The sequence below is a fragment of the Buteo buteo genome, chromosome 8 (assembly GCF_964188355.1).
Source record: "Buteo buteo chromosome 8, bButBut1.hap1.1, whole genome shotgun sequence".
In the NCBI taxonomy this organism is placed as follows: Eukaryota; Metazoa; Chordata; class Aves; order Accipitriformes; family Accipitridae; genus Buteo; species Buteo buteo.
In genome coordinates, this window is record NC_134178.1 from 7,715,614 (window position 1) to 7,727,697 (window position 12,084).

Genomic DNA, 12,084 nt, shown 5'->3' on the forward strand with positions numbered 1-12,084 from the left:
TGCAGCGTTGTCTGGTATGGTTCATGGAATGGTTCATGGAATGCAAGTGCTCAGGAGCCACTTGCAGTAAACAGGCTGGGGGATGAGCCAAACACCCGGTTAAGGAACCTGATGCTGACACTCACAGGATCGGTGCCAGGGAAAGTGTATAGAAGGCATCAGCTCATGTCACATCTTTGCGGACCTCTTGTAGAACCACTCATGGCGGTAGGTCTCTGCCCGCTGCATTTGTTCCTTAATTCTTTATATTTAAGCACAAATGTGTGTTTAATTTGACTCAAGGGGTACAATAAAAATTCTCCAACGTCAGTTCAACAAATGTCAAATAAAGCTAACAAATCCCCTTTTTGTTTCCTTGCTTAGGCCTGGAGAAATACAAGAAAGCCAACTCCTGTGCAGGGCTCCACTGATTTCAACAGAAGTCTGCATCTTTGTAGGGGCGACATTACCAAATCCTAAAGAAGGTTCAGACCTTAATTGCTTTCATTTCCTGAAATACACCACCGTTGAAATGTTAGCTCATTTCAGTTTTTCCAATTAAAATGTTAACAGTTTTATTTCTGTTGTTGTTGTTACATATTGTTCGGTGCAACTGCAGAAACCTGGCCTCAGAGACATTAGTATTTCACCATCTAAATTTGAAAATTTTACCTGTGGGGAATATTATTTTAAATGTAACATATTGTGATTGCAATGAATTATTCCTCTTTTCCCTTCTTTGTCTACTTAATAAATTGTATTTTTACAAATAAAGTAAACTGTGGATCTTAGCTGGAAATGCACTAGAAGTTCATCACTTGGAAGTTTGCTTTTTCAATAGTAAATGAAATGAGAGGCTCATTGCTTTATAAAGTCCTATATTTAACTCTTCCTAGACAGTAAAGTCAATAGAGCATTAACAAGAGATACTTTTAACCTTATTTTTTATATTTCATTTATAAATATTCTTAAATGTGGAGAGTAGTTACTCCATAGAATATTAACAATTATGGAGACTAAATTTTATAATCTGCAAGTCAACCATTTGAATAACTCCTATGTACTACGACATATCATTAGCTTTAAAAGATATCTCATACTTTCCATTTGGAATGTAAAACAGTAATGTTTGGGGTTTTGTACTACTACACCTCAACAACAAAAATTTCTCTAAATAATTTAGAAAAGTTTACCACTAAATGCAATTTTCTATAGTAGGTATTTGAAACAGATATTTCTGTTCACTATTTCACTTCGAATCACATACATTTTCGTAGTCTCTAAGATACTTAAGTAATCTTACTATGCACTGGGATTTCAAATTATGACGTATACACTGGACAATACAGTGGATTGATTTGGCATCCTTCTACCAGCTACTCATGAGTATTTATAACTCACAAGGGACAGATAAATGTTTTAATCTTTAATTTATTATAAATATATAAAATATTCAAAGACAGCTTCCTGAATATTTTCCCTATAGATTTTTAAATACAAATCTAATTTTTTTAAATTCAAACTTAAAAATAACATGCAAGTTCATATTTGTTTGTTTGTTCAGACTTTTTAAAGTCAGACAGCCACACTGTAATAGTAAAAACCACATCACAACACATATAAAACTGGGGTGACTTAATACAATGTTATCTAACCTAACCAAGGCCCAGGACAGCAATATGTTTAAGAAATTTAATAGGAAATCTACTTCTTTTGTTAAGATAAGGCATCCTTTTTCTTAAGTAAAACATGCATTTTACACTAACCCTAATAAATGTTAAGAGTGATCCAAATTCAATCTAGTAAGTGCAAGATCCAGATTGAAACCATTAGAAAAATCCCATTGGAATCCCACAATTCTGTATACCAGGGATTCATGAACTGCAACAAATCAATAGTACACAAATTATTTAAAACTTGTGAGCCATGATTTTTTCTTAAAGGAAACAGAGCACAATTATTTAAGAAAAAGTACAACATAGTGGGACATTTCCATATTTCATGGCTAAAAAGAGGAGGCTGGTGTTGCCACTATCTCTACCTGGTGTAAATCATTTCTCTTCCTTACGGTGCTGATTTCCAAACAGACTGAATTTGGCATCTTACGCTTGCGATTCTCAAAATCATTGTCTTTTTAATATTGGAGTGGAAATTAATTACCTAAAATAGCTTTTCTCTAAAATATTCCTTAGATTTTTTTGTTTTTCTCTTTTTTTTTCTTCACAAGAATTATTATACAAAAAAAGTCACCTGAAATTTACTTTTGTACACATTCTTTACAATGTTTGTGCTCACAGAATAAATATAAACATAATTTTCCATTATTTTCTGTACAGTTAATTTTACTCTTGGCTCATTGAGTAAGTATTGGGGAATTTATACCACGCAGTGAGGAATTAGGGGTGTAAAATCCCCATGTTAATTGTATGTTGTTCATGATCTTGCTAGGAAGCATCAAAGCTTGTAAGAGAAGCTCTTCAAGCAATTTCTACTAAAAATAATTCCCTTCTTGTTTGAGTTAATTTAGTTCACATACAAGGTTCATTTCCACAAGGTTATAGCTCTGAAAAGAGGGGATAAGAAAGCCCAGGAACAGCAAAGCTTTTCCCTCTGTACCTCTTTTACACCAAGGCTACAGGAATGATCTATCTTCACTAACAGTGCAGTTAATCATTCACAAGGAACCTAATGCAATCAAGGATTTGTCTGAGAAAGCAGTGAAGGGGATGAATCTTAACCTAAACACCTTAACTCTGCTCATTACAATATCGCTTTTCAAGTGTATTTGAAAAGAACAGATACACTCGAAAAAACAACTTACAACAAAATCTTTGCTTATTCCCATCCCCCCAAAGCAAACTGTGCTTCTTACCATCATATTTTCTTGATATGACTTTTTCTATCCTTCTTTACAAATAATTTCTACCATTGTTGACAGGAATTAAGACTGTGCAGTTACATTTAAGGAAGAAGAGTTTTGTCTAATTTACAAAAATAGAGAGGTCATAGATGCTGAAAACTATACTGTAATGTATCTCAAAAGAATACTGTGAGTTTCAGCTCTAGACTCAGGTTTAATATTATCCACACATAAAAGTCATTCTCCCCTAGCAGTAAAATTTGATGAACCAGCTTATAGCAAACAATTATTACATACAGTATTTGACAGCTATTGGGTCTCTCTTAAAATAAATAGTTAATCTTGGTGGGCTAAGAAAAAATCACAACCTTAAATAAATGGACTTGTAAAATTCTCAGAATATGTTACCCTGGAGATTCATTTTAATACCTATACTTAAAGACCATTTTTCAGAAAGGAAAGTGATCTCTGAGGTATGCGAGTACAACATACTATTTATTCCGTACTTACAAATAAGTATCTCACATAAAAATACAAAACCACAAATTTTATATAAAACGTCATCTCTTTCAATGCTTTATCTTTGAATCACAATGCCAAGTCATGATTGCAAAAACAGACTACAGCAGAAGAATCACTGTAAAAATAACAAATTGCTCAAAAGCTGCATGAAAAAATAACATAATAAGCATATTACATGGAAATACATTACAAATTGAGACCACATTTCTTCACTGGGGTGAACTATACATTGAATAAGTCAAATTTTCAGAGTTGAATGAACAGAAGTAGCGTCCCATCAAATCAGTCCAACATTCGGTTAGTAGCTGAGAGTCTGGAGATCTTATCAGACTAACTGGTAGTTACAACCAGACTCTTTTTTCTAACATATATTACATGAAATAGCCATGGCTATTTTCCCTTGGATACAGGCCTCGCTAAACACATCTGCAGGTTATGTACGAAAATCATTCTGCTGATGTTGGCTGCACATTTCAAAACTATCATTAATGACTGGAGGTTCATCTATTGTAGCACACCTGACAAGTGTAGCTTAGCTGTAAGTGCACCGAGCGCACAGGACACTGGCAATCAGTACAGCCCAGACAGAACAGAAAGGAGAGACAGAATGAATGCCTCCACCTAGCATGTCTATGTAATAGTGTTCTGGAAGCTATAGTATTCTTTCTTGGTAGTAGTTCTGGGCCGGAGTATTTTTGCACATGTATTGTGAAAGGGCTGCTGATAGTGTATTTTCAAAGCTAGATCCTGCCTCTATGAGAGGAAACCTGATGGGTTACACTTTGGTTATCTTTCGCCTAAGCTGACTTTTTACTTCTGTTGGGTTTTTTTTAGCTACTATCCAATTCCAACTGATTATTATAAACACTGCTCTATGAATAAATAATTATAAAACATGGCTGAAGTGACAGAAGATTAGAGAAATGGATCTCTATAAATAAACTGCCTAATATGTGAATGCAAAATCTATCATCAAAAAGAATTAACACTTTCAAATCTATGACTGAAAAATAGAGTTATTAAACTGTCATTTATTAAAACAGTGCAATTTTTAATATCTGGCAAGTTCCAAACATTGTTTTAGATAATTGTAGGAGCTCTTTCTCTATGCTGGGCCACTTCTGGTGAGTGCCGCAAACTTTAGTTCTCAAACTTTTTCGATTCTCTCTTCTTTAACCTTGATTATCAGCGATTCTGATTTACATTTCACCTTTTCCCTGCCCGCAAAGATTGCTGACTGTTCATCTGAGCTTATTGGTATTTATCTTACTGTCTAACAATTAAAGACAGTGAAGATAGAAAGTCTTCTTTCAGACTATGTCTTAAGCATAGATCTTTTTGTTATATCTCTCCTTGACTGCCATTCCAGTTGCTCTCTGTTTTTTACTGTTTGCCAGTTTATTATCTTTACCATGCTTACTTTGAACTCTCCTACTCCTTCCAGATTTCCTATGTTAGAAAATCTGTCCATGTTCAGCTAAGTAATGATGTCTAGACACAAAATTAAATTAACTTATATCAATATATCTGCACTATTAACCCCTTGCATCTCCAGGAGCCTACTGAACCTGTAACATTTTACACTGAGGTACAATTAGAATTCTATAGACTACCTATTTATAAATAAAAACTTGACCTTACTGTTGCACCTTCAAATATCTCTACCTTCTTCATTCCAAGAATCAGAACTAATCCTGTTGCAGTGAACTGGAACTAGTTTTCAGCATTTCAGTCACCTAAGTCACCAGTTGCCCCTGTCCCAGCATCAATAGTTCACCTTTCAATCCTAGTTTCTCTAACACTTTTTCCAAACTGCACATTACAAGCATTTTTATCTTTTACACTATATTTATCTTTTCTCCACAGTTTGAGTAAGTTATCTGTCAAGTGTTTTTTAAAAAGTTACATAATTCTACAATATTTTAACCTGTAATGTTTTACAACGGGTATGCATACAACTATACACGAAGATGTAATGTCAATACAATTGTATAATTCAAGATATTATAATTAGCAATTGCCATTTAGAACTTACCTGAACGTTTGCTCTTGTTTTACTTGCCTAGCTTGATACACTTGCTCTGGCTGCATTAAATAACTTGTGGATTCCAGCAAAATGACCCTGGAGTATGGCAAGTACACATAATCACTGCATTTTTCACTTGCAGAATGAAGACAAAACTCAGTTTATTCTAACTTTTAAACAAAGGCTTGGTAAAGAAGCTTATTATTTTCAATTGGAAATATTTTTAAAGTAGTGTAAAAAAATTTTTAAACAGATTTTTAAAAATACTTATTTAATAATTATTAATTCTTCCTTATTTAATAACTTAAAACATTTTGCATAACTTAGGCCATGTAATTTTTAAAGCTCACATAAGCATGCAAAATCCTGAGACACTTATTCAAGGGTTATCTGACATTTGCTATATATTTGACACGAGTTCAGAGAGGCACTTATATATTTAATTTGTCCTTTTCTTAAATCATACCGTATTATACACCTAGTGTTAAGTTTTTCAGCCTAGTTTGCTGTAAAAGAGCTACTTCCTTGGTATCACAAGTGCACTTCCTAATGTTATTTGCAACTAAGCAATGCACGTCCTGATGGAACCCTAGATGGTTCAAAACACTGGAAACTTGATACAAAGGATCTTTTATTTTTGATTACTGGTTCAAATGTTGCCCAAATTGATAATTACTTCAAGTAGTTGTCAAGTAGCTTTTGAATGATATATGTAAAACTACATTACTTCATTGCCTTTAATCTATTCTGAGAGCCATCCACATCATAGAACTGATCACAGGCAGCCTCACTGACCACCTCAAGGACTTTAAAAAAAGCCAGAAGCTAAATAAATTCATATGATTCCCACATATGAGGCTTATGCCAGAGCACATTGCTGGAGCATTTAAAATAATCCTGTTACAGGTGTCTATACCAAACCCATTCCATGGGGAAAAGAGAAATTTAATTTGCAGCCTATGCACCATATATTAGACAGATCAGTGAAACAAGCTAAAAATATTATGGAAAATGGTTCTTGTAAATAAATGAAGGACATGAACCAATGCTTAGCTCTATAGACTAAAAGACAGAATATGGAGTCAGATCACATAAATAGATTTTAAAGGGGCACAGTACTCTATGTCTTTTGTATTAAGGAAAGCAACATTTATAATTCTGCAGTTGTTACAGCTACGATGAATACAAATGAAAAATTAGATTAACTGATAGTGATGTGAGCCTCAAGGCAAATGCATGTTTTTTTCTTTTGCATGCTTAAAAATTTAAACAGCAGGATAAAGCAGATTGGGGAAAAAATAACCAACTATTAATTAACATGGTTTGTTTCTCTTTGGAATTCTGCTGGACCTTAGCCAAACACAAAAATACAAGCAAGGTTGATGAACTCCATTTGATTAAAGCTCTAGCTTTATTGCTTACACTGAGATGGATTTCAATTAAGGCTTATTTATCTTCTTTATCCATTATGATAGCTTCCACTTCATAGTGTTTGTAACAATTTTGGTAATGTAAATGTCTATAATTTAACCTCAAGGTTTTACATTTTTAAGGAGAAGAAGAAAATTATGGAAAAAAGGTTGATAAAACAGCATGATCATTAAAGATCTGTATTTACAGCATTGTCTACCTGAATATGCCATCAGTTCTGAAGGGATTAGTAACATTTAGGATAACTTTCTTCAGCTCATAACATGGAGATTTGCATTCTAATATATCCTAAAAGAGAACAAAAATTTTTATCAATATGAAAAAGTTGTGAAACTACATTCATGTATAATACATAAACAAATAGGAAAATATTTCAAAGAAGACTAGAACTATGTGTTTGACCACTGGTGATTACAAAATTAACATAATTTAAATGCTAGGCTTTGTTGCCAGCAAAGAACAGTTAAAGCCTTTCTTTTTAAACATGCATTAAACTTCACCACATTTTAAATGCTCTTCCAAATGATAGCACAAGGCCAAGAAACAAGCTATCATCTTTTTTCCTTCTTATCGTTATGTGCCCTCTATTTTTTTTCTCTTGCCCCAACCTTCCTTTCTAACATCAGTGTCTATTGCTATGGTATAAAGAGAGTCATGAAAAAAAAAAAAAAAAGAATCGCATAAACACCATCTAAGTTCAGAAGAGGATCTATCCAGATCTGCTCAACGAATGTTTGATAGCAAATGCTGGAACACATGCCTATCTCTGCTCTGAGTATTTCTGGGATATATCTTAAATCTACACTGTCTAAAGTTAAAAAGCACAAACAAACCTAGCAATGTCTAACAAAAGTTTGCTGAAATCACTAGGCTGAAGCATATCACCACCTCCACAATGGAATTTCCAAAAGCATTCATATGCTGAAAGGGCTCCAGATTTATTTTTAGAGCAATCAGTGCAAAAATTTTAAATTTATTCAGGATTTAAGTATGATTTATATCCTTAGGATCTTAAATATTCCTCTAGGGTTTTTTTTGCATGTACATAGGCTAATATTGGAAACCTGAAAATTTGTAGGTCAAAGGCTAATGCTGATGGTAACTCACATTTTTATTCTTACCTCAGTTCACTTTTGTTTGATACAATGTACAGATTAACAACATTTTTCTGACAATGTTAATCATACATATATAAACTTACAGCAGGCTCAATATGCTTGACTTCAGATTTCAGAGAGAATGTCAGTGTGGCACCATCTATTCCACCCACATTTTTTGAGATCAGTAGCAACACTGCTTCAGCAGGGCGCAGAAAACGACTAGTGAATTCCACAGTTATACTTGTTTGTCTCCTAGGGGAAAAAAATGAAAAAATATATATATATATCTCTCAAATAACGATTGTTATTATTATATATTATTGTATATAATAATTATATATTGTTGTTGTTGTTACTATTATTATTATTTAAATAGGCACAAAACTGTGACTCAGAAATTACTCAGAAATGTCATTTCAGGAACATATTTTAGAGTCCTTGTAATGGAAGGGGGCTAGAAAAGAAAGTAATCTGTTTCTTCTGAAATACTTTGTTGTAGTTCAATCTTCTGCCTAAGAGCATGTTAAAATATTCTAATAAAGGAACTATATAGACAGAAAAAGAACGATATTGAGTCCTTATTGTTTTTTATGACCTCAGCATGTAGCTTAATTTTTCTTCCTCACACAGGAACACAGGAAGTTCTCTTTCCTTATAGTATTACCCTAAGTTAACAACTGATTTACCTTATGCTCCCCTATTTGAATAGGTTTTTGTGAGTTAAATAGTTAGACATCCTGTCATTCATGTTGTGAGGCAGATCTAGCTGTTGTTAATCATGAAAGAAATGAGTAAAAAAACCTTCAGAATAATTAGTAAAGCTGAGTAATTAAGAGGTAGGGAAAAAAAAGTCCTCTCATACAAGCAAAGGCTCAAGTCTCTGATGGAAAACTGGAGAAAGGGAGGCCACATGGAAGGAGAGTTTAGACTAGGTAAGAGTTAAGTTTACACTTGATTTGCCTTGGTCCTGCAACTAAGCAAGATCAAAAAGAAAAGTTTAATGGCTGAAGCTCACACCTTGAAGCTCTCAAAATCACTCTCTGATTTTGAGACTAATGTCTTAAGACAGCATGAAGGTCAGAAAAATTATAGTGTGTAGGATTGTTCTAAAAGCAAGAGAACACTACAACTTAAATGTATTCTGCCTATCCACACATATGACCGGAGCAGAGAGCGCTTTCTCTAAACAGAAAAATACCTATATTTTTGGATTTGCAAGTAGAATATCTCTAAATACATACCAAAAGTCAGCTGACTGGTTTATACTTTCATTGTAATGCCATTCTATGTAGTTCAAGAAATATTAAAACTTACCCCCCAACAAACTGTATAAGAGATGGCAGAAAGAAAATAACCTATACTACATATCTTGAATTTTCTTAATTTACTCAAGCTGATATTACTTAAATAATACTTCAAATGAATTCTTAAAATATAGGAAAAGGTTATATTTATAAACTGCAGGTTTGTTAGTTGTCTTTCTGGAAGAGATAGCAGATACTTGAATGAAAAGGAAGCTCTCCCCAACCCAAATCAGCCTTCCCCATTAAAAAATTTATAGGAACTGTGCAGCCTGATAGCAAAGAATTAAAATAGAAGGCAGAAGGAAATTATGTGTGATTTATTGGTCTTCCGCCAACTGGAAATTCTAAAGCAGAGGCAATCAGCTAACAGTGGTATGTGAAATATGCCTATTTTGTATGTATATATACTTACACAAGTAAGTGGTGAAGTAGAGGACTTGTAATAGCAATCAGCGTACCACGTCTTCAATGGAATCATGTTAATTTACATTTGGTTCACAACTTTCATAATAACAGCTACTTTTTCAAGTGAACTCAATGCACACATCTCTTCGTGTAAGCCGAGCAATCACAATGATGGCAGAAGTTCTACAAATTTATTTTGATGGGAGTAGTGGCAGGATTTGTCCCTGCATGACAGCTGCTGTCAAAGAAACTTCCTGGGAGGTCCTTTATCTCATTCTTATGATAGACCAGGGGGGAAAAAAAATTTTTATATATATATATATATATATATATAGTGTTCTTACTTAAAACTACCTTGGGACCTGAGAACTGGATGGTGATAAACGGAACACCAATATCTTAAAAAAAAATTGGGGGAATATCAGGACAATAACAGACCTTTAAGCCTCAAATCTATCCCATGCAATGTAGTAGAAACAATTATAAAGAATAAAAGAATAGGATAAGTATAAATGGCATCCACTGTAAACAAGATCTAAATCAATGAGATCTAACTGGCAGGAGTCAACACTGTCACTTCTTACTATGCAGAAAGGCCATTAATGAAGACCTCAAGTGTCTGTGACAACTGGAAAGTAAGGAAATTTACTGATGTTCTAAGTTGCTCCAGGTTGTAAGGACAAAGATTGACAGTGCAAAGATTGCAGGACCTTATGAGACAACAAAATGACAAGGAAATTCAGTGTACATGGACGTAATGAGAAGCACATGGGGAAAGCAGTTCTGTGTTTACATAAAATTACGGCCTCCAAGTCAATATAACTCACCACTGAAAACTTGGGAATTGTGACAAATAGTTTCATGAAAACATCAGCACAGTGCTGGGAAACATCCAATAAAGCAAAAGAAGTGTGAGGAATAATTAGAAAAGGAATAGACAACAACATAGATCACCATTAGGCCACCAGACCGCATCCAAAGGGCTCAAACCTCAATTAATGTTTGCACCTCTTTACCTCAAAAAGGATATAGCAGAATTGAAAAAAACTCACTAAACTGCAGAAAGGATGACTACAGGTAATTTAACCCAGCATGATCTCTAGGCTTAACACCTAGGATAAAGTTCTTCCTAACACCAACAGCAGAGCAGAGAACAACAGCAGAGAAATCTGATTTGAATTGCAAACTGTTGCCTTCTGTGGCAAAGCCAGCATCACAGAAAACACAAAGTTGCTTAGTTCTTTTCTCTATTCATCTGTGTTGTGGTCAATGTAAAGTGAGGTAAAATTTAGCTCATGGAATTGTTCTATAATCTTGTTCATTCTCGTAGTATTATAACTAGCTACATCCACACCCACTTCAGTTGATATACTGTAGGGGTCAAAGATTCTTAATTTTTTTATCAGCTCAGCATGTACCATCTTTCAAAAAAGCAAGCAATCAAATTCTCTCTCTTTTATTTGTTATATTTCGGTGTAGGAAAAGAAAGATAAAAAGTTGTTCAGAGGGATCAAATTTGCAGAGTTTAAGGCCAACAGAAATTACTAGATAACACAATCTGAAGTAGTTATACATTGTAGGCCATTATGTGCAACACAATCATCCTTCAATTGCTTCTGATAACTGCCATCTGGCAGAAGCATTTTTTCTGAGAAAGCTCCCCATATTATCTGAGGCTGAAGGCTGGATTAAATAACTTTCTGAGGTCACTTCTCACACTATTCTCAATGTTCTGTGATTTGCAAACCTTCTATAGTTAATCACCTTCACTACTTCCAGGTTGAATTTGTACAACTCCAGCTTCAAGCTGTTGTTCTTATAAAAAGTTTTGTTCTATATGGGTTGCAGATAATCAAGTCCCTTTCCCAGGAAGGTGCTTTTAAATATTGATCTTCATAATTTCTCTTGTTAAGATACCCAGACTGAGTAACTTATAGGCATATCTATACCACCTAAGAGACCTTAGAGACTTTTATGCTATTACTGTTGTGAACTGCAAGTCTATATGGCACAGTGCAGTGCCCCAGAGAGTGGAAATCCCAGATCAAAGATTAATTACATTATATGCAAGATCTGACACTAAGCTACACTGAGAATGTTCTGATGCATCCCAAAAGCCAGAGCAGAATGACAGTATAGTCTTCAGAAGATTTCCCTGGTGTTCAGTTGCTTAGGATTGAAGCCAGTTTCATCTCAGCCAACTGATATAAAATATTCATTCTTGACAGATATTGGGTGTAGGTGGCAAGGTGTTGGTAGCGGGGGGCTCTAGGGGCAGCCTCTGTGAGAAGAGACCAGGAGCTGCTACATAATGGACCCACCGCAGGACACAGCCGAGCCCATCGGCCAAGCTGGTGGCACCTCTGTGAAAGCGCATTTAAGAAAGGTCAAAAATATCAGAAAGGCAGAGGAGCGAGGAAAAGGAGTAAGAAACACCAGTGGGAACATCAGGGTCAG

At 34.5% G+C, this 12,084-nt stretch overlaps 1 protein-coding gene across 1 annotated transcript in view; it reads right to left on the reverse strand.

Moving 5' to 3' along the window:
- The window catches only part of CFAP47 (cilia and flagella associated protein 47), a 329,354-nt gene that overhangs the window by 199,952 nt on the left and 117,318 nt on the right, over positions 1–12,084 (reverse strand). Inside the window, exons 38-40 of the mRNA XM_075033536.1 lie at positions 8,020–8,170; positions 7,018–7,106; positions 5,397–5,483 (exon numbers count right to left, since the gene is read on the reverse strand). Of these exons, the coding sequence (XP_074889637.1) occupies positions 5,397–5,483; positions 7,018–7,106; positions 8,020–8,170 (327 nt within the window). The remainder of the gene's footprint in view (positions 1–5,396; positions 5,484–7,017; positions 7,107–8,019; positions 8,171–12,084) is intronic.